Source organism: Panthera tigris, chromosome B2 (genome assembly GCF_018350195.1).
Source record: "Panthera tigris isolate Pti1 chromosome B2, P.tigris_Pti1_mat1.1, whole genome shotgun sequence".
NCBI lineage: Eukaryota > Metazoa > Chordata > Mammalia > Carnivora > Felidae > Panthera > Panthera tigris.
Genome location: NC_056664.1, coordinates 6,656,668 through 6,676,759, shown reverse-complemented (window position 1 = coordinate 6,676,759; position 20,092 = coordinate 6,656,668). Strand labels below are relative to the sequence as shown.

General features: G+C 40.3%; 1 protein-coding gene across 2 annotated transcripts; it reads right to left on the bottom strand.

Annotated features, from left to right (window-relative positions):
• Positions 1–222: 222 nt before the first annotated feature.
• Positions 223–18,724, bottom strand: LOC122238333. Of its 2 annotated transcripts, none has more exons than XM_042985255.1 (3): positions 18,509–18,724; positions 13,232–13,784; positions 223–499 (listed from the first exon to the last, which is right to left on the bottom strand). In XM_042985255.1, the coding sequence occupies exons 1-3, from the start codon at positions 18,636–18,638 to the stop codon at positions 352–354; spliced, it is 831 nt and encodes a 276-aa protein (XP_042841189.1). In that variant the 5' UTR covers positions 18,639–18,724; the 3' UTR covers positions 223–351. The 2 variants fall into 2 exon arrangements, with proteins under 2 accessions (XP_042841189.1, XP_042841190.1); XM_042985256.1 differs by lacking the exon at positions 223–499 and adding an exon at positions 12,544–12,622.
• Positions 18,725–20,092: the final 1,368 nt, after the last annotated feature.

The window sequence follows — 20,092 nt, the reverse complement described above, 5'->3', positions numbered from 1 at the left end:
GGAGGTCTGAGAAATAGCAGGATCCACCTCAAAAAGGAGTTTGAGGATTTTACTTCTGATTCTGAGTGACATGGGAAGGAACCATCAAGCAGCCGAGGAAGAGGGTCTAAGTGCTCCATTAAAAGAATCATATTCGCTGCTCTGCCGAGATTACCCTACAAGGAAGCAATGATAGGAGTCGAGAGCCAGCTGAGGAGACATCTACACTTTATTGGCCAAAGACTTTGTTTCATTGTTCACCTCCACATTTAGATCAGAGTAAGACAATCTTGTTGTTGTTGTTGTTTTAAAGTATTATAGGAATACTTTCTCCCTATTGCTTGAGTACATTTAAAATCCCCTCTCCATAAACTATGCAGAATTCAGTAACACTGGTCTCCAGGAACAATGACCATTTGTCTGAATCCGTATATTTTGCCATGATATTTGGGACAAGAATAAGACCACAGGTGACATGGACCAACAGCTTTGATGAGGGTGATGATGGAGATGATGGATGCTGAAAAAAGTAAATAGACAGCATTTACCAACCAAGTCGGTGTTAACCATACCAGGTATCATGCCTTTATTAAAATACTAATGACTTTGGGATGGTAATAGACAACATTAACTCGGCAGGTGCAGTAGATGATTCCGAACGGGGGACTCACTTTAATACAATCTACTTTCATTTTTGCCTATTTAGACACACTTTGATTGGAATTTCACTTGTGCACGTTGGCACCTGTGACATTATCTTCTCTAAATGCCACAAAATAGATTTTCCACGCTGCTCCAACCAGGAAACTTCATTATAATGTCTCCGAGGAGCCTGAGAAGGGAAGATTATTGTCGCAGAATCAGCACTCGAACAACCTCTACGTCAGTGGTTCACGGACTAATGTGAACCAGAAATTCGCTGTGGTCTTACAGCAGATTCAGATAGAAAGGTAATTGTCATTACATCGGCACATGTTCTAAGTACAGGTCTGACTGTACCACAGAGACAGAGCAGGTGGGCCCCCCCTTTCCCCCCCCAACCACACAAAACATAACTGGGAACAAAATGCAAATGACCAGTGAGCGAGTCGGAGAATGGAATTGGGAAGGAACAGGCAATTTCCAGTTTGCTTAGGGTAAGCAAAACCTCCACAGTCAACCTGCTGACTCAATGGATTGACAAATTCAAACATTTTCAGGTGAGGGAGAAGGAAAAATTTGCAAATGAACTGACAATGGATTTAACCGGGTTTAGCCTGAGGTAGTTTAAAATTTTGAACGGCACTTGCCTCGGAAATGGGGGCCGCCTTGGCACAAACACTGGCTTTGGATCAGCTTTTCTGTTACTTACAGACGTCTGGGTTCACCGCCTCTCCAAATTACTGTTGATTATTTCAGCATTTTCTAATTGGGTCACAAAAATAGGCGTGCTTCCTCTGCGAAAGCATTGCAGGTACATAGCAGGCTCACGCAAATCAAATATTCTGTGTTCTGTCTTCTGTTATTAAAAATACTGAAATGTGCCATACTCATGACACAGTGAAAATAGCCAAACTGCAGGGAGAGGCGTATTCAAATATATAGATAGATATATAGATAGATAGATCTTAGAACATCTTTGCACACTGAAGGTATATATTTCACGCAGAAATATATGTGTTCAAGTATTCATAAAACTACCTGGATTTTTTACGTCATGTCTCAGAGGCTGTTTTGAGGTATATTACTAGCCGTAAACTATCCATGGAACACTTCACTATAGTACTATATCACAGTCACAGGCAAACATTCTACCTAAGTGATTTGATAAAGGGGTGATTCTATTAGAGCTTTGTCTTCATTCAGCTTGTGCCCGTCACCAGAAGAACACGACTGTGCATTCCACTCTGAGGCCAGGATATCACCTGCTGGGGCTACAAACCAGGGCTACAAGCCATGGAACTGTTAAAACGTAGTCCCCAACACAAAATCTCATGCAAATCCCCCCTTTGAGACACATGTTCCTTTCTACAGTGAAAACAGAGTTACATCTTTCAACTTCAAGCAGAGAAAGCAGGCTTTGGTCAACCAAGAACAGGATGCTTTGGGCTTGAGCGGTGCCTGGGAGGGATGACACACGGGACGGATTCACAGAGATGAGCTCTGTGGGGGGAGGAGAGGACATCGGAGACCTTCCTCCAGCAGGAAAGCCCTTGTTTTCTCTCTGTCACTTACAAAGCGGATAGGAGAGAGTAGAAGTGGTTTGGGATAAGAAGAAAGCCATTGCTTCTGCTGTAGCAGGCGTTGATAGGATGTCAAAGGAGTTCATGTCTAAGGGTCTTATTTTCTCAGAGAATTGGGCGGCAAAGCGCTTTGCTGACGGTGAAGCAGGCAGGGGGAAAGTCATAGGGTTAAGAAAAGAATTGAGGGCTTAGCAGTGCCAAAGTGGAAAACGAAATGGTAGCCGTAAGAGGGAACGCAGTAAGATTGCAGGACAGAATACACACTCCAGGTGAGGCTTTGTGTTTCGCAGATGAATTAGAAGCACAATTGCAAGAGAAAAGAGCTCCAGAAATATTTTGAGCACAATGTCTATCTTTGAAAAGTTTGTGGTCCTTTAAGGTACCTAACCGTCTTGGAGGTGGTGGCGGGGGGGTCCTTATTTATATGCAAGAGCGTTGATAATTTTAATTAAACACACCTATGTCGTGACATCTCTCATGAACACACACTCTGATGGTTACATGAATTTACACACGTAGTAAAATGCTACGGAGCAATAGGACTATCGCAGACCAACATCAAATTCCTGGTTTCAATATTGTACTATAATTTACTGTAGGATGTAACCTTTGCATATAATTGGGTAAAGGGTACAGGTGCTACTGTTGCTACTTTTTGTGAACGTATAATTATTACAAACTAAAAGGAAAAAAAAAGAAAACAAAACCCAAAAGCACTCCTCTTCGGAGAGTTGAGCATACTTTTCGGTGTATTCTTCGAGTGGATACGAGCCACGAGGTAAAGCTGCATTTAGCATCAATTTCCAAGCTTTCTGTCAGCCATTGTAAAAACAAATAATGCAATGATACTGAAAATGGCAACCGCAAGTTACGTGTTAGAAACATGGCACTAGGCTTTTTGTAGATGTCCGTACATACTTGTTCCAGAGGGAAGTACATCGCCCCACTTTTATGAAGAGAGGTTTAACTTTATTCATCACAAATCATGTAACAAGGGCCTGCAACCACATTTAATTGATTACAAAGGAGTTGAGAACGTTATTTCAAGCACACAGGGTACAAAGGAACATATAAATTGTTGCCTGACTACCAAGAACAACTATCGATTACTAACTACAATTTGTGTTTTCGAACATGAGAAAAGCCCAGCGGGGTATAATTGAACCACAAAGAAATCTCAAGCCATCTTGCTACAGTGAGGTCCCTCCAACTCTGAACAAACCAAATGAAGAGAACCAAGGAAGAAATGTCACCAGGATTTCATCTTGGTATCAGCAGCTGTACACAGATAAGCCTAGAAGTATACTCCTAATGAGAAACTATATACGAATATTTAAAAATTCAAATCTCCTAGGGCGTGCCTGGGTGGCTCAGTACATTAAGCATCTGACTTTGGCTCAGGTCGTGATCTCACGGTTCATGAGTTCGAGCCCTGCGTCGGGCTCTGTGCCTACAGCTCAGAGCCTAGAGCCTGTTTTGGATTCTGTGTCTCCCTCTGTCCTTCCCTTTCAATAATAAAAACATTAAAAATTAACATTTAACATTAAATTTAACATTAAAAACTTTTTTAAAAATATAAAATAAAATTCAAATCTCCTAGAGGATGATGGAAAAGATTTTCTTTATGTTGGGCATTTAACCAAACTTGCCATTCTATTTGTATACCTTATACCCATTTTAGACCAATGTTTTCAAAGAGCTAAAGTATTCTTCAGTACATAAATGGCTGCTTAAGTTGCCTCAAAGAGCCTACGGTTGGTTGGAGGGGGTGTTTTAATCATCTAAAAATATAATTGTTTTTAATTCATTTTCCTAATTATTTTTAAAGCCTTTAAAAATGGAAAGTCATGATTATTTGATGTCTCCAGTCCTTTCTCACCCCATAAGTTGGATGCGCAGTCCCTGAGTCAGACACTTAGTGCCTCCAGATGTGCTGAACTGGCAACGTTGTCGGCTGTCATTTTATTCTTGGTTTCCTGACTTCGAGAGAGAGAGGAAGACACCAGAAGCAACAGCTGGAATGTCAACAGTTGTGATTGCTGATAAATTACTGAACAGTGTGTATTATTTCTATGAAGTGGCAGGAAAGCTGGAAGGGTTTCAAAATATGATTTAAAAGAAACCAAAAAACAAGAAAGCACCACCCTTAGCTTGAGCATAGGATATAACAGTAGAACAGTTGTATGGTTTTAAATACTGTCTATCCACTAACGATCACACACTGGCTGGAACCTCTGTTGTGAGCTTCAGGGTCATAAATTCAGTGCCCACTCAGCATCCTCACTCGGATTTCTTGCTCAAACACATCCCGTGTCGAAAGCAGATCTGATATTGTTGCAAAATTTGCTCTCACGGTACTTCTCCCTGTCTTCGTTGATGGTGAATCAGTAGGGGAAAACCCTGAGTCGGTCTTGGATCTCATCTTTCTCTCACAGCATCCAGTTCCAGAAGGGTACTGGCTGTACCTTCGGATGTATCCAAAGTCCTACCATTTCTTCACTGACTCCACCTTCATCCCAGCCGCCATTTTTTTTTTTTTTCTCACAGGGGTAACTTTAACAGACTCTTGCTTCCTGCCCCACTCTCTACTCTCCTATAGTTTCTTCTCAGGGGCTCAGCTGGATCAATTACTTCATTCCTTCTCAAAACTTACAAAGATTAATGCTTTCACTATGAACGACACCATCCTGTAAAGTATGACCCCTCCATCACCTCGGCTTCCTCTACGAAGCTCCCTTTTACTCCAGCCATGCCAGATTCTGCCCAGACATTTTTTGGATCTCAGGTCTTTGCAATGGCTGCTCCTCTTTCCTGAAGTGTTTGTCCCATTTAATCCACATAAAAACTTCCTCAGATACATCAAGTTCTTCCATGGATTATGTTCCGAGGAAGTTTTTCCAGACCATTCTAAAACAGCCAAAAAACATCACATATTGATAAGGAAATAGAGCAGTTTGAGATAGTTATGAAATGATCCAAATGCATTGAAACAGTTTGGCAGCTTCTTATAAAGTTACACATACACAAACCATATTTCCCAGGGATTCCACTTCTAGTTATTTATTCAAGATAAATGAAAAGCACAGAGGTGGGGAGGTGGTGGTGGTGGAAGCTCTGGTTCCCTGGACCCAAACATACCAATTCAGCAATAATCCATGGCAAATTCCCTTTGTGAGAAGTCAGAAACTAATTAAAGTTCCTCTGCACCCTGAAAAAATGAATAATCGAACTCAATGAAGCCAGTAGGGAGAGTTGACATACTTCCTCATCAGAATCCCTGTCCCCATACGAACAGGAAGAGATCCCTCAGCTATCAGGGGAGAGACAGGGTTAGCTTGTGAGTGCCATGCCTCCTCCTTTCCACAAGGATTCTCAGAGGACTGGCTTCTGTCACGCTAGCCTTGGACCTCTGACAGATCCAGCACAGTCTAGCCACCCAGAGGAGACTGGAGACAGTGGTTTGGGCTAGTAGATGCCATTGATCTTTCTCTCTGCTCAGCCTAGAGCGAGCAGATGGAAAATCCCAGTTCTCAGCTTCTCCTTGGGGAGGCGAAGTATTGATCCATGTGTCCAGTGCCTCAACTTCCCCAAAGGTGCCTAAAGAACTAGCATCTATCTAACCAGTCTGGGGGCACCTGGTTGGCTTAGTTGGTAGAACATGCAACTCTTGATCTCGGGGTCACGATTTCTAGCCCCACGTTGGGTGTAGAGATTACTTTAAAAAACAAAAACAAAAACAACAAAAACAAAAACACTTGCCTAACCAATGTCTATCTAGCGAGTCTGGAGTTCTGATGGGTTTGGTATAGTCTAGCTGGTTTAGGGAGAATGGAGGCAATGGTTTTGACCAATAGGCACCATTGGTCTCTCCCCTGATCAGCACAGAGTGAATGGATGAAAACATTACAGCTCTCAGTTTCCTCCTGGGGAGGAAAAGATTTGGTCCATACATCTACCACCACCCCCCATCTTTTCCGGGGCTGCCTTACAAACTAACATCTGTCTTTCCAGTCTTAAAGCTCTGGCGGATCTTATAGAGTCCAGCTGCCTGAGGAATAATGGAGGCAACAGCTCAGGATGGTGGATGCCATAGCTAACCCCTGGCTCAGCACAGAAACCACAGCTGCCTGCTTATCCCTGGGAGGGGGAAGATTTGGTAAGGTCCAGAATCCCTGGCTAGGCTAATAGGTGAGGGTCTTCTGTATGAGAACAGTCTATGAAGACTAGGAGAAGTTTCTACATTGTCTAATGCACAGACAATGGGCTTACATCATTTATCTGAAAGAAAATAAAAATAACTCCTATACAGATGCTCATCGAGATTAAGAGAACAATGTAGGAACAAAATGCACTTTCAACAAAGAGACAGAAAATGTTTTAAAAGTACTAAAGACAGAACATGTAGCTGAAGAACACGATAAATGAACTGGAAAGCTTACCAGAGGGGTTGGACAGGAGACTAGATCGATCAACCAGAAGAAAGGATCAGCAAATTCAAAGACAGGTCATTAGAAATAAAACAGTCAGAGAAACAAAAAGGAAAAAGAATGATACAAAGTGAAGAAAGCTTGAGGAAACGATCAAGTGGAAGAATATACTTTATATAGGAGTCCCAGAAAGATAAGATAAAGGGAAAGGACCAAAAAGCTTATTTAAAGAAATAATGGATGAAAACTTCCAAAGTTGGGGAAAGACATAGACATCCATATCCACCAAGCCCAACATAACTCAGATAAGAGGAATCTAAGGAAATCCACACTGAGGCACATTCTAGTCAAATTGTCAAAAGTCAAAGGCAAACAGAGAATCTTGAAAGCAGCAAGAGGAAAGCAACTTTTCCAGCCACAAGGTAACCCTGGTAAGAGTATCAGTGGATTTCTTAGCAGAAACCTTGTAGGCTAGAAGGGAATAGAACTGAAAGGAGAAATTGACAGCAATAAAATAATGGTAGGATGCTTAAATGTCTTGCTTTCAATACTGAACAGTCAATTAATAAGGAACAGGACCTGAATAACACTATGGACCAAAGGGACCTAATAGACATATACCTCATTCCACCCAAAAGCAACAAAATATGCTTTCTGCTCAATAACACACAAGCATTTTTCCAGTCTAGATCATGTTAGGTCACAAAATAAGCTGTAACCAATCTGAGAAGACTAAGATTATACCAAGTGTCTTTTCTGACCAAAGTAGAATAAAACTAGAAATCAACAGCAGAAAGAAAACCAAACATACATACATAAAAAAGTAATAAATATGTGGACATTAAACAACAGATTATTGACCAACCATTGGGCCAAAGAAGGAATCAAAAAGAAAATTAGAAAATTACCCAGGACAAATGGAAATGAAAACACAACATAAAAGTACGAGACGCAATAAAACAGTACTAAGATGGAAGTTTGTAGTGATAAACACCTCCGTTAAAAAAGAAGAAATATCTCAAATAATAAGTTAGCCTTATACTTCAAGGAACTAAAAGAGGAGAGCAAACTAAGCCCAAGTTTAGCAGAAAGAAAGAAATGTCATAGATTAGAGCATAAATAAATGAAGTAGAAATAAAAAAAGAATAGGGAAAAAAATCAACCAAATTAACAGTTTTTTTGCAAAGGTAAACAAAAGTGACCAATGCTTAGCTAGATTAAGATAAAAAAAGAGATGATTTAAGTAAATTGGAAATATGAGAGGAAACATTACAACCAGTATCACCAAAATAAAAAGGGCAATAAGAGACAATTAAGAATAATTAAATGCAATAAACTGGATAACCAGGAAGGAATGGACAGATTTCTACTAATATACAATCTCCCAAGAGTAAATCATGCAGAAATAGAAAGTTCAAACAGACCTATAACCAGTAACAATACTGGTTATCCTTGCTGTATAGTAATCAGAAACCTATTCTTTCCCCACTGCTTATTAAGTTAGACCATAGACATATGGAAAGAATTCCACATACATGGATTGGAAGGATTAATAGTGCTAAAATGTCCATATTATCCAAAATGATCTACAGAGTCAATGCAGTCTCTATCAGAATCCCAATGATATTTTTAAAAGACATTGAAAAAAAATTTATATGAAAATACAAAACAAAAACAAAAACAAAAACAAAAACAAAAACTCTGCATAGGGGCACCTGGGTGGCTCAGTCAGTTAATAAGCATCCAACTTTGGGTCAGGTCATGATATCTCCATCTGGGAGTTCGAGCCTGGCATTGGGCTCTGTGCTGACAGCTCAGAGCCTGGAGCCTGCTTTAGATTCTGTGTCTCCCTCTCTCTCTGTCCCTCCCCCACTCACACTCTGTCTCTGTGTCTCAAAAATAAATAAATGTTAAAAAAAAAAAAGCTGAATCATCAAACAAAATATCTTTTTTTTTTTTGAAATTTATTGTCAAATTGGTTTCCATACAACACCCAGTGCTCATCCCAAAAGGTGCCCTCCTCAATACCCATCACCCACCCTCCCCTCCCTCCCACCCCCCATCAACCCTCAGCAAACTATCTTTAAAAAACAAATGAACAAACAAACAAAAAACCTCTGCACAGCCAAATCAATCTTGAGAAAGCTTCACACTTCGTGATATCAAAATATGTTACAAAGCCAGAGTAATCAAAACAGTCTGTTTTTGGCCAAACAGATCTTAGTGAAGACAGTTGAATAAACTCTAGAGATCAGTAGTACAACATTGTAGCTTTACTCAACAATAATGCTTTACATGTGTAAAAAAATTTTGAGAGGGTAAGCGCTCTTACCACAATAAAAAATAAAGATAAATGAAATTACATTAATTATAAGAGCCAAAAGCTAGAAATAACCCAAATGCCCATCGTTGGAGGAATTCATGAAAAAAAAAAAGAAAACACAAGTTGTATTCATATAACAGAATACTATCCAGCATTACAAAAAAATGAACTGATAACAAACACAATAGCCTAGATGAATCTGAGAAACATTTTGTTGAGCCAAAAAAACCCATATGTAAAATGTACATACATGTATGAGTTTATTTACATGATCTTCTAGAAAGCTCAAAGTATTCTAATGTAGGTAAAAGCAGAGAAGCAGTATCTATGACCAGGACTGGGGGCAGGGGGTGGTATTACCTGCAAAATTTTAAGGGTGAAGGAAATATTCCATATCTCGATTGTAGTGACAATTACAAAGGTGTATATATTTGTCATAACTTGGTGAATTATATGGGTTAGTTTCATTGTATGTAAATTAAGCTCCAGTAAAGTTGACTTAAAAGTGGGAACAAAATAAACTCAATTTATTTACTATATATCAAGAAACGAAGAACCCCCAAGAGTCAATAATACATATACTACATTCTCTGAACTCATGCCATGATATAGAAGTCTATACTGAAAAGACAGTTTATATAAATCCAATGAAATTCAGAAAAAAATATATATATTTATTTTCTATTATTACTTTAATATTTATATACTACTTTATAAATATTTATTTAATATATATTATATAATAAACTGAGAGCTAAGGCAGTGAACATTACGGAGGTTATAAAGTATTTAGTACTGTAACACAATGAATATATTACGCATTTAAAAATGTGTGGATTGCCACTAAGGAGGTACTTAAGATAACTTTGTTTATATACATGTATTCATTATGTAACAAAAATGGCTAAAATAAGTTTGCTAATTTCATAACTGACAATCCTATATACCTAAAAATTAAAGGAAATAAAAGGAAGAAAATAATAAACTTAAAAACAGAATATAATAAACAAAACTATATAGACGACCAACAAATTCAAAGTTGGGTCTTTGAAATGCAAATATAATAGACCCATCTCCTAAATATTGACTGGGAAAAGAAGGTACAATATATTGCATTAGGATAGCTACAGTAAGAACTAAACCAAAATGTAATGTACATTTCATGATATTATTCAATCGATTGTTAAACTTCATGGACTAGGCAATTAAAAAAAACAATCACCAAAAATTAATCAAAAATCTATGGGAAACACATATTAGTGAAAACTATTAAAAGGGAAAGGATCAGAACCCAAAAAATTTCCATTCCTTCAAAAGAAACAATTTTGCAAAATGATCAAGGATCAAATAATTCCTATTTTAAGAAAATTGCCAAACTGGAAAATGATGGTAAAATTTTAAATAATTGTGTATCCTCATCAAAACAAGATGCAAAAGTAATCAATACAAATGTTGACAAACCGAGTCTCTTAGCTTATGAAAGCTGTGGAGTTTTCTTCAAGAATGCAAAAATAATTGAACAACAAAATAATGATCAATGGTATAACCCAAGTTAACAGATTTTAAAAAGGAAAAATAGGGGTCCCTGGGTGGCTAAGTCGCTTTAGCGTCTGAATTCAGCTCAAACCATGATTTCGCGGTTCATGGGGTTCCAGCCCCATGTTGGGCTCTCTGTTGTCAGCACAGAGACCACTTTGGATCCTCTGTCTCCCTCTCTCTCTCTGCCCCTCCCCTGTTCATGTGTGTGTGTGCTTGTGCATGCGTTTTCTCGTTCTCTCTCAAAAATAATTAAACATTACACTAAATGAATTAATACGTAAATGGGAAAATATTGGGTTCCCTCAATAACTGTAGATAATAGTCAATGGTTAATAATTCTTAGCAAAAAAAAATTATTAGCAAAGAAAAAATAAAATAGATTGTTGATAAGCTGATAAAAGGAAGCTTCCAAAACTTATAAAAAGTATCCAATTTGATACTGACACGTTACACACATTCCCACATGGCTCCAAATACAATGAGGATGCTTAGTGCTTCTATTAACACTCAACATTACACTGGTGGTCCTGGTGTGTAGAATGAGAGAGGAAAGAGAAGGGGCATCCACATCTATTACTGAAAAATCCAAAAGTCACTGTTTGCAAAATTCCACAGATTTCCAGTGAACCTATGGTGAAACGTAATTTAAAAATACTATTCAAATAATGAAAATAATAACAGCAACAAAAATAGCCATGACTACATATACATACAGTATACCTGTGAAAAACAGCCTGGAGGAAACTCGGAATTCGTGATAGCCGCTGCTCCCAAGTAGAGACGAAAGGAGAGAAAGAAATGGGACCGTGCGAAGAACTAAGGGATTATCAATTCCTCTGATATTTGAGATTACATAATCGGTCTGGGAAGAAAAGATAATGGGAGTACCCTGAAAATGCTGATGGATAGGTATTTCTTAGAGCGTCTTCAATACTTTTCTGTATTTTACCCACTTCTCGCAATAATTTATTATTAAATTAATATTAATTAATTAATTCAGAGCCTAACGGCTTGCATCGACCCTCCCGATGTGGCTCAGAGGAAAAGAAACAGGCGTGCATCACTGCCATCAGCAGGATGCTTTGGAAATGCATAATGAGGGAATCCTGAACCAGTGACAGGTCTGGGGAGAGCACGTGATCGTCCATGGGGGTGGGGGGCAGGGAGCCAGCTTGAGGAGGCCACGGACACCAGCCTGACTCCTTTGCTAAGGCTCAGTCTTGCCGAATGCTGTGAACACTGGTCCGGTCCGGAGCCCGGGATGGCTTTGCCTTCAGCTGCCCGACAATGGTCTAAACACTTGGTTCTGTCGTAGCCTAACCAAGAGTCGCAATGACACTCACAGATTCAGTTAGCTTAGCAAAGGATCAATGCGTTGAGCCCCTTGTACACGGAGTAACGTGTCCACGAAGCAGCGCTTTGTGGTCCAGCAGCTGCCTCATCCTCAATTCACAGCTCTGCTAGTCGTGTGCTCTGCTCGCCGTTGGACGAGTTTCAGAGCCATTGGAAGAAAACGTTGCCTACACTTTGAGAATTGAAGGGGCCGCAGATGAGAATGGGAAACGCATCTCTGAGTCCGTGTTAGGGTCTTTTACTGCTCGTGTAATTACGGTGTGATACAGCCACATTGTCCCGCATGTAACCCCACACCACCAGGGCTTATCTTTCCCTTTCTCGTGCATTCTTCTTGTCTGCACGTCGAAGATCCCAAGCTAAATCAAAACACAATGGCAACTTTTGGCCCTCTCAAAGAAATCTTACGCTTGCCCTTAATGAGGGCAGAGTTGCGGTCCCTCAAGCGACTCGTCCCGTTTCTTGACTTCAGCTTCTTTCTCTTCTGGTGAGAAGTTAGGAAGAAATAAGGCAAAACAATTCAAAATGGTTCTAGTGTCTACTTCTGGGAGGGTGCACAGGCTGGAAGGTTGAAGAGACAAAACACGAGACTGCCTGATGTTTCAGATATCAGGAAATGTGTTTTCCAGAGCAGCTGACACTTCCTCATCCCGGGGGCTGAATCTTGATTAGTCTAAGCAAATCCCAATAATTTCTTTCCCTGATTGTCACTAATTTATTTAGGAAAACGGATGCCATGCCAGAATTGCATGGGGGCTTCTGGGAAACCTGTTCTTGATCTGAAAAAGAGGCACACGTCGAGGACAAATTCTCCTCCCTTTCTCCAGCTTTTTGCTCTTGAGTGGTGGCTAGAGCCATCCCCGCTGAGTTGGAAATAGGACAAATCAAGGCCAGCTGAGCAGGAAGGGGGAAACAACTTTGGTCCCTATAGATGTGACACAGCAATGGGGCCAGCCAGCCCTGAACCCACCTCCCCTCTGCAGCTCTGCTTCTGAGAAACAGCACCAGTAGGTTTTCTGTTGGTGTGATTTTTAGATCTTTGGACTTCATTGTTTTTCCGTGTTTGGTAAAGCGGTCTGGCTAATCTGGCCCATGACTGATACTGGGATTCTGCAGATATACACGGGATTTAGAGGCCAACTGCCTGAGTTTGAATCCTGCCTATGTGTTTCTAATTTGGAGAACTTGAGTCAGTGACTTCATTCATTCGTTCATTCAGTCACTAAGTCAGGCTGCAGACATTTATTGGCTGGGTATTCTGCCCTCGATTCCACAGTCCTCGAGGGTGAGGGAATTGCATATAAAGCACTACAAAAACCAGCCGGCTTAGGTTGCTCTGAACTCTAGTCGACTTAGAGGGAGAAAGAGACAGAGAGAGTGTTACTCACCTTCTTGTCTGAGATCCCAGACTTCTGGTCTCTCCCAAGTAGCGATGCTGGATGTGATACCATGTGGATCCGTAACTAGGTGTTTCATTTCTCAGGAGCGTCTCTTCGCATTCAGTGGGAGAAGTAAAACCCAGTAACGTCCAGAACGTCTTCCCAGCATACAGGATCAAGCTAAGCTTTTTGTATGGAAGGAATTTTTTTTTTCCCCCAAGTAGTGTGTTGGAGCCTCGTAGAGATAAGAGATCCATCTGCACTTCAAACAGGACTTTTTCCTTTCTTTTTATTTTTTCCCAGGCAAAACAGCATGTCACGCCCCCTTCAATAACGTCATCAGTTATCTGCAGCAAAGTCCCCTTGAAATACTCTACAGATTGTCTCATAAATTGGAGAGAGCTAGACTTCATGGGATCCACAGCATTTCTTTCATTTGATATTATTATGTGGTCATTATTCAAAATAATGGGGATCTCATCACCAGGACAAGTAAGAGTGGGAGATGTGCAGTCAGCTTTCTCAGCTTCCTTCTGTGTTTTTGTCTTGCCTTCTACGGTGTCTAAAAGAATGCAAAACATTCCAGTTGCATTGCTTTTCCTCCTCGGGCTTATGTCTTTATCTCTCATAAAGTCTCACTCTGTCTCAATGACTGATTTGAACATGTTCTCCTTTACTAATATAAATATTTCTACTACTTACCTTTTATTTTTTTTTAATTTTTTTCATGTTTATTTTTTTGAGAGAGACAGAGAGAGAAAGAGAGAGAGAGAGAGCAGAGGAGGGACAGAGAGAGAGAGAAAGACACAGACTCTGAAGAGGCTCCAGGCTCTGAGCTGACAGCACAGAGCCCGACGCGGAGCTTGAACTCACAAGTCGTGTGATCATGACCTGAGCTGAAGCCAGACGCTTCACCGACTGAGCCACCCAGGCGCCCCACCTTTTATTTTTTTCATGTTTATTTATTTTGAGACAGAGAAAAAGACAGAAAGAGAAAGAGAGAGCGCAGGGGCGGAGCAGAGGGAGAGGGAGAAAGAGAGAAAAATCCCAAGCAGTCTCTGTCTCATCAGAGACAGAGCTCGACAGAGGTACTGGAACCTGGGAACCATGAGATCATGACCTGAGCTGAGATCAATAGTCATATGCTTAACCAACTGAGCCACCCAGGTACCCCTCCACTATTTAGTTTTTAAGCCTACCCTCTCCTCTTGTGTGTAGCATTCTCAATAACGGGGTCGATGGTGATAAAAATTGTAACAAATCTACAAGTTTATCATGACAGTTTAAAGGAGAAGCACACGTATGGGTGTTTTATTAACTGTCAATTATTTAGCTGCAAACCATAACTATCAATAACTAAATTTAACTATTGATAAATCCTTAAAAAATAAGGTATTCATATCTAAAGCCCTCAAATTTTAATAGAAAAAGGCAAGTTTTGAAGTTTATTTTATTTTATAAAACTTTTAGTCCTCTATGTTAAATCAAAATATACATAGGGATAAACATTTTTTTTTAATTTCTCAGATTTAAAAAATATATCTTGGCAGAGTGATAAACATTTTAAGTTGTTGTTAAGATCATGCAATGTAAAATACTGTATTCAATCCACTCAGGTATTCAAAAGAAAACGAAAATAGGGACTCAAATGCTTGTTTGCCAGTGTTTATAGCAGCATTATTCACAATAAGCGAAAGGTGTAAATAACCCAAATGTCCATCAACAGAAGAATGGATTTAAAAAATGTGGTATATAGATACAAAGGAATAATTCTCAGCCATGCGAAGGAATTAAGGTCTGATACGTGCCATAACATGGATGAACCCTGAAAGTATTATGCTAAGTAAAATAACTAAACATAAAAGAACAACGAATGCATGGTTCCACTTATATATGTGGATATAATGTATATAAAGGCAAATTGATAAAGACGGAAAGTAGAGGTTACCGGGGGCAGGGATTGAGGGTGAGAGTGATTGGAGAATTATTGCTTAATTGGCAAAGAATTTCTGTTGGGATGATAAAAAAAAAATCAGGAACTAGAATATAATGATTTTGTACAACATTGTGAACGTAATGAATACCACTGAATTGTACGCCTAAAAATGGTTAAAATAGCACATTTTATGTTATCTTTATATTTAACTACAAAAGCAAAATAATAAAAAAAAAATTGTACATTTGAGTAAATGTTTCTATTGGAAACCACCTTGTTGTATTTAAGATTTTACTCTTAAGAGCTCACAAAGTGATCTTTGTTAGTCCGGTGAGAAATGTACTTGAATTGCACAGTTCATTTGAAAGTGAGACACAAAACATTCTGACCCATATGTGTCCAATCATCTTCTTACATCCTCTGCTTTGGTTAAAACCTGAGAGGACCTCATGTTTCCTGAGGCAGGTTGGGAGACTTTACAGTGATGACCTTCAATTCTTATTTTAATTTGCCTGCTTCTCAGCTTCCCCCCCCCCACCCCCCACTAAAAACTAGAGTTTAGCTCCTCAACAAAAGGGGTTTTTTGTTGTTGTTGTTTATGAATTTATTCTACCCATGCATTCTAAGGATGAGATAAACAGGATTGCAGAAAGGACAAATGGTCCACAGTATAGGACATGAGGTTTCCTCAGCCCTACACAGACTAAGTAATTTCAATAAAAAGTTCTAATACTAACACGTAAGTCATTTCTAATGCCTTAGTGAGACTCTACTTATTATTCCCCTTTTCTCATTCACATGGGTAACTATCACCTGGTCTTTTTCTCTGAGTTTTTCTGCAATGGAGCTGCGTAGTCAGGGACTGTTTCTCCTCATCTGCAAATATTAGCCTAATACTTCCCCGTGGTTGGTTGCCCCTGGTCTCCATCTAATAACAAATCTCTACACCGCCCTCACCTCCCACTTAAAAGTCAAGTTAGCTTTGCCAAAATACCAACCATAATCATCATGATTATATGAAGAGAAGCACACGGATTTGCAAGTTGGATCTGGGGGAGCAGATGGTGGGATGTCTGCAATGAGAGGGATCCATTTGGGGCCTTGGGCCATTTTGACCTGTGGGACGGCGGGGCAGCAATATCAGAGCCTCGGCGTGAACCACTGTAACCACTAACAGTGTCTCTACTCCTGGGGTGAGGAAGGACAGAGGTTTGTAAGATCACTCAGATCAGCTCTGAGATTGCCAGTATAAGGTCAATCCCTGAGGCTAATAAGAACACGCATGCCCCAGAAACCACCAAAGCTTTCCTGAAGAAAGCCTTCAAATCATGGAAAAATCACGTCACTGGTAAAGAATGACACTTTCTGTACCACCATGGGACCTCAGCAAGTGACATCACCACTGTTCTATGGATAACTTCCAGAAAATAGGAGTTTACTTGATTTCATTCTTGGGTATTCTTGCAACGTGGTGTGGACAGAGAACACTTGATATGGTACTTGAGTCTAAGAATACTTCTCTGAGCTAGAATGTATTTATTTATTTTTGTTATTTAGAAAGCAAAGGCACCAAGAAGTGGGCTGTGCACTGAGAATGCCAAAAATAATAAGACAGTTGCCCCATCTTTAGATCTTTAGGGACAAGTGAGGAACCATACTTCTTCCAAACAGCGATAACCTATAACTATATGGTGTGTTGAGAAACATGATGGGGTGAGCTGGCCATAAGGTAAGTTAGTCTAATTAATCCCTTATGGTGGTTTAGAGAGAGAAGTAAAAAAGAGAGTTTTGGAGGAGTAAGAGGTAAGGTTTAGACTGATAAATACAAGAAGATCTTGAATTAATCATAGCAGACAAAAGTTGGGTTGGGAGGGGGGCTCCTGGGAGAAAGTCATGGGCAGACAAAATATCACTGTTTTGGGGCACCTGGGTGGCTCAGTCAGTTAAACAGCCGACTTTGACTCAGGTCATGATCTCACGGTCCGTGAGTTCGAGCCCCACGTCAGGCTCTGTGCTGACAGCTCAGAGCCTAGAGCCTGTTTCAGATTCTGTGTCTCCCTCTCTCTGACCCTCTCTGTTCATGCTCTGTCTCTCCCTGTCTCAAAAATAAATAAAACGTTAAAAAAATTTAAAAAAATCACTGTTTTGTTTTTGTGGAGTTGATCCAAATACAGTATACTGTAAGGATATAATTGAGGGTTTTACAAAGTCATTTTATTTTCCACAGTATTTAAGGGTTAAATATAAGTATATAAGGGTTAAAGGGTCAATAACTAAAAAGCCTCTAAAGAGAATTCCATTTTGCATAGAGAAAATTCCTGGTCTGTGCTCATTTCTAGTGATAGTCCTATTGCAAAAGAAATTGTTCATTCCCTATACTGGAGTGTGTGTGTGTGTGTGTGTATGTGTGTGAGAGAGAGAGAGAGAGAGAGAGAGAGAGAGAGAGAGAGACATGATGTGACCGAGGAGAAGGAAGAGTGTATAATGTTGGCAGGCCATAGAAAGCATCATTTTTCACCTCATAGCAGTGGGTAAAATGACATTCCCTACCACTTATTTGGGCTGATTTTAGACAGGAGGGAATGGAGAATGATCCCTGACATCATGGGACTTATAGACTAGGTGAGAATATGAAATATAAATGAGTAATTACAAATTTCAGTGAGGGAAGCAAAACCTTATATAGAGATAGATAGATAGATAATAGATACATGGATGGATGGATGGATGGATGGATAGATAGATGATAGATAGTTGGATGGATAGATAGATAGATAATAGATACATGGATGGATGGATAGATAGATAATGCATAGATAGGTAAATAGATAGTAATAGATAGATAGATAGATAGATGATAGATGGATGGATAGATAGAAAGATAGATAATAAATGGATGGATGGATAGATGGATGAATGGATAGATAATACATAGGCCAGTAGATAGACAGATAGATAATACATAGATAGATAGATAGAGAGTAATACATAGATAGAAGATAGATAGATAGATAGATAGATGATAGATAGATAGATAGATAGATAGATATCATACATAGGTAGGTAGGTAGGTAGATGATGGATGAATGGATGGATGGATAGATAGATAATGCATAGATAGGTAAATAGATGATGGATGGATAGATAGATAACAGATGGATGGATGGATAGATGGATGGATAGATAATACGTAGATAGATAGATAATACATAGGTAGATATCATAGATAGGTAGGTCAGTAGGTAGATGATGGATGGATGGATGGATGAATGGGTGGATGGATGGATTGATAGATAATGCATAGATAGGTAGATAGATAGATAGGATTTCTTATAGGAACATGAATTTACCTGCTTGGGAGAGAGTCTCTGTAAGGCTTATGCAGGAGCTTGAGGCCTGTAGGGCAAGCAGCTGAGGGGGGAAAATGGATTTAAAGTGCGCGAAAGAAAGAACAAGCTGGAAGCATGACCCAGGGCCCATGACGTTGGACTGAAAGCCATGCCAGCTTTGCTGCCGCTGCCGCTGGTGGTGTGGGCGTCCTGCAGAGCCCAAGGATCTTCATCATGCACCTGACCCGGTGGCCGGAGCAGCCAGCAGAGCAAAGAGGAAGTTGGATCCGTCACAGAACAGGCGCTGCCTCACAGACGGGAGGCGAGCTTGCAATTAGCAACAGTGCACGTGACCTACCAAACAGCCGCCGCATCACGCGTGGAATCCCAGTCCCCCGAAGGACCCCTTTTGCACCTCACACTCCTTGAAAACATATAGGAAAGTGAGTTCTGAGAAACACAGCTCAGCAGAGTTCAACCGAAAACGCATTACACAACCACGCAAAAGTAGTAGTAGGCTCGTGATCGGGGCAGGCAAGAGAAGATGGTCAATGGGAGAGAACCCAAGAGGCTTCCGGGTGCTGGTCATGTTCCATTTTTTTAAATCTGGAGGCTGGTGACATAGAATTTGTGAATTTGGTGAGAACAGAGCGGTGCACTTATGATGTGTGTTTTCTCCGTCTAGGTTATACTTCAATAAAAAGTAAACAGAAGAGGGGCACCTGGGTGGCTCAGTCAGTTAAGCGCCCAACTTCAGCTCAAGTCGGGTCATGATCTCACGGTTCAGGAGTTCGAGCCCCACATTGGGCTCTGTGCTGACAGCTCAGAGCCTGGAGCCTGCTTCCGATTCTGTGCCTGCCTCTCTCTCTTCCCCTCCCCAGCTCGTGCTCTGTTTCTCTATGTCTCTCAAAACTAAATAAATGTTAAAAAAAAAAAACAAAAAAAAAAACTAAACAAAAGACAATAAAAAATCCCAAATCACATGGTGATCATTATAAATGGGTAAGTACAGGGGTGCCTGGGTGGTTCGGTCGGTTAAGCGTCCGACTTTGGCTCAGGTCATGATCTCACGATCTGTGAGTTCGAGCCCCGCATCGGCGTCTGTGCTGACAGCTGGGGGCCTGGAGCCTGCTTTGGTCTCTGTGTCTCTGTCTCTCTCTTCCCCTCCCCCACTCATGCTTTGTCTCTCTCTCTCTCTGTCAAAAATAAATAAACATTACAAAAATGACTTAAATAAAAAAAAATAAATGGGTAAGTACAGATACAATGAGGGCTAATAAACAAATGGAGCTAACCTATGGAGGGGCTCAGGAAAAGATCCTCTGCATAGTTAACTTTAAGAGGAGACCAAGGCTGAAGAAGCGGTTCTTCTGATGAAGGTGGACAGAGCTTATTCAGATGGATGCATCTGGAGCACAGTGGCTTGAGGAGGGCAGGGGGAGGGAGGGAGAAAGGAAGCCTGAAGAAAATGCAGAGGTGGAATAATGGTGTCTTAGTCTGCTCAGGCTGCCATAGCAAAATGCCACGGCTGAGTGGCTTGAACAACAGACATTCATTTTCTCAGTTCTGGAGGCTGAAAGTCCAAGAGCAGGGTGCCAGGGTGGC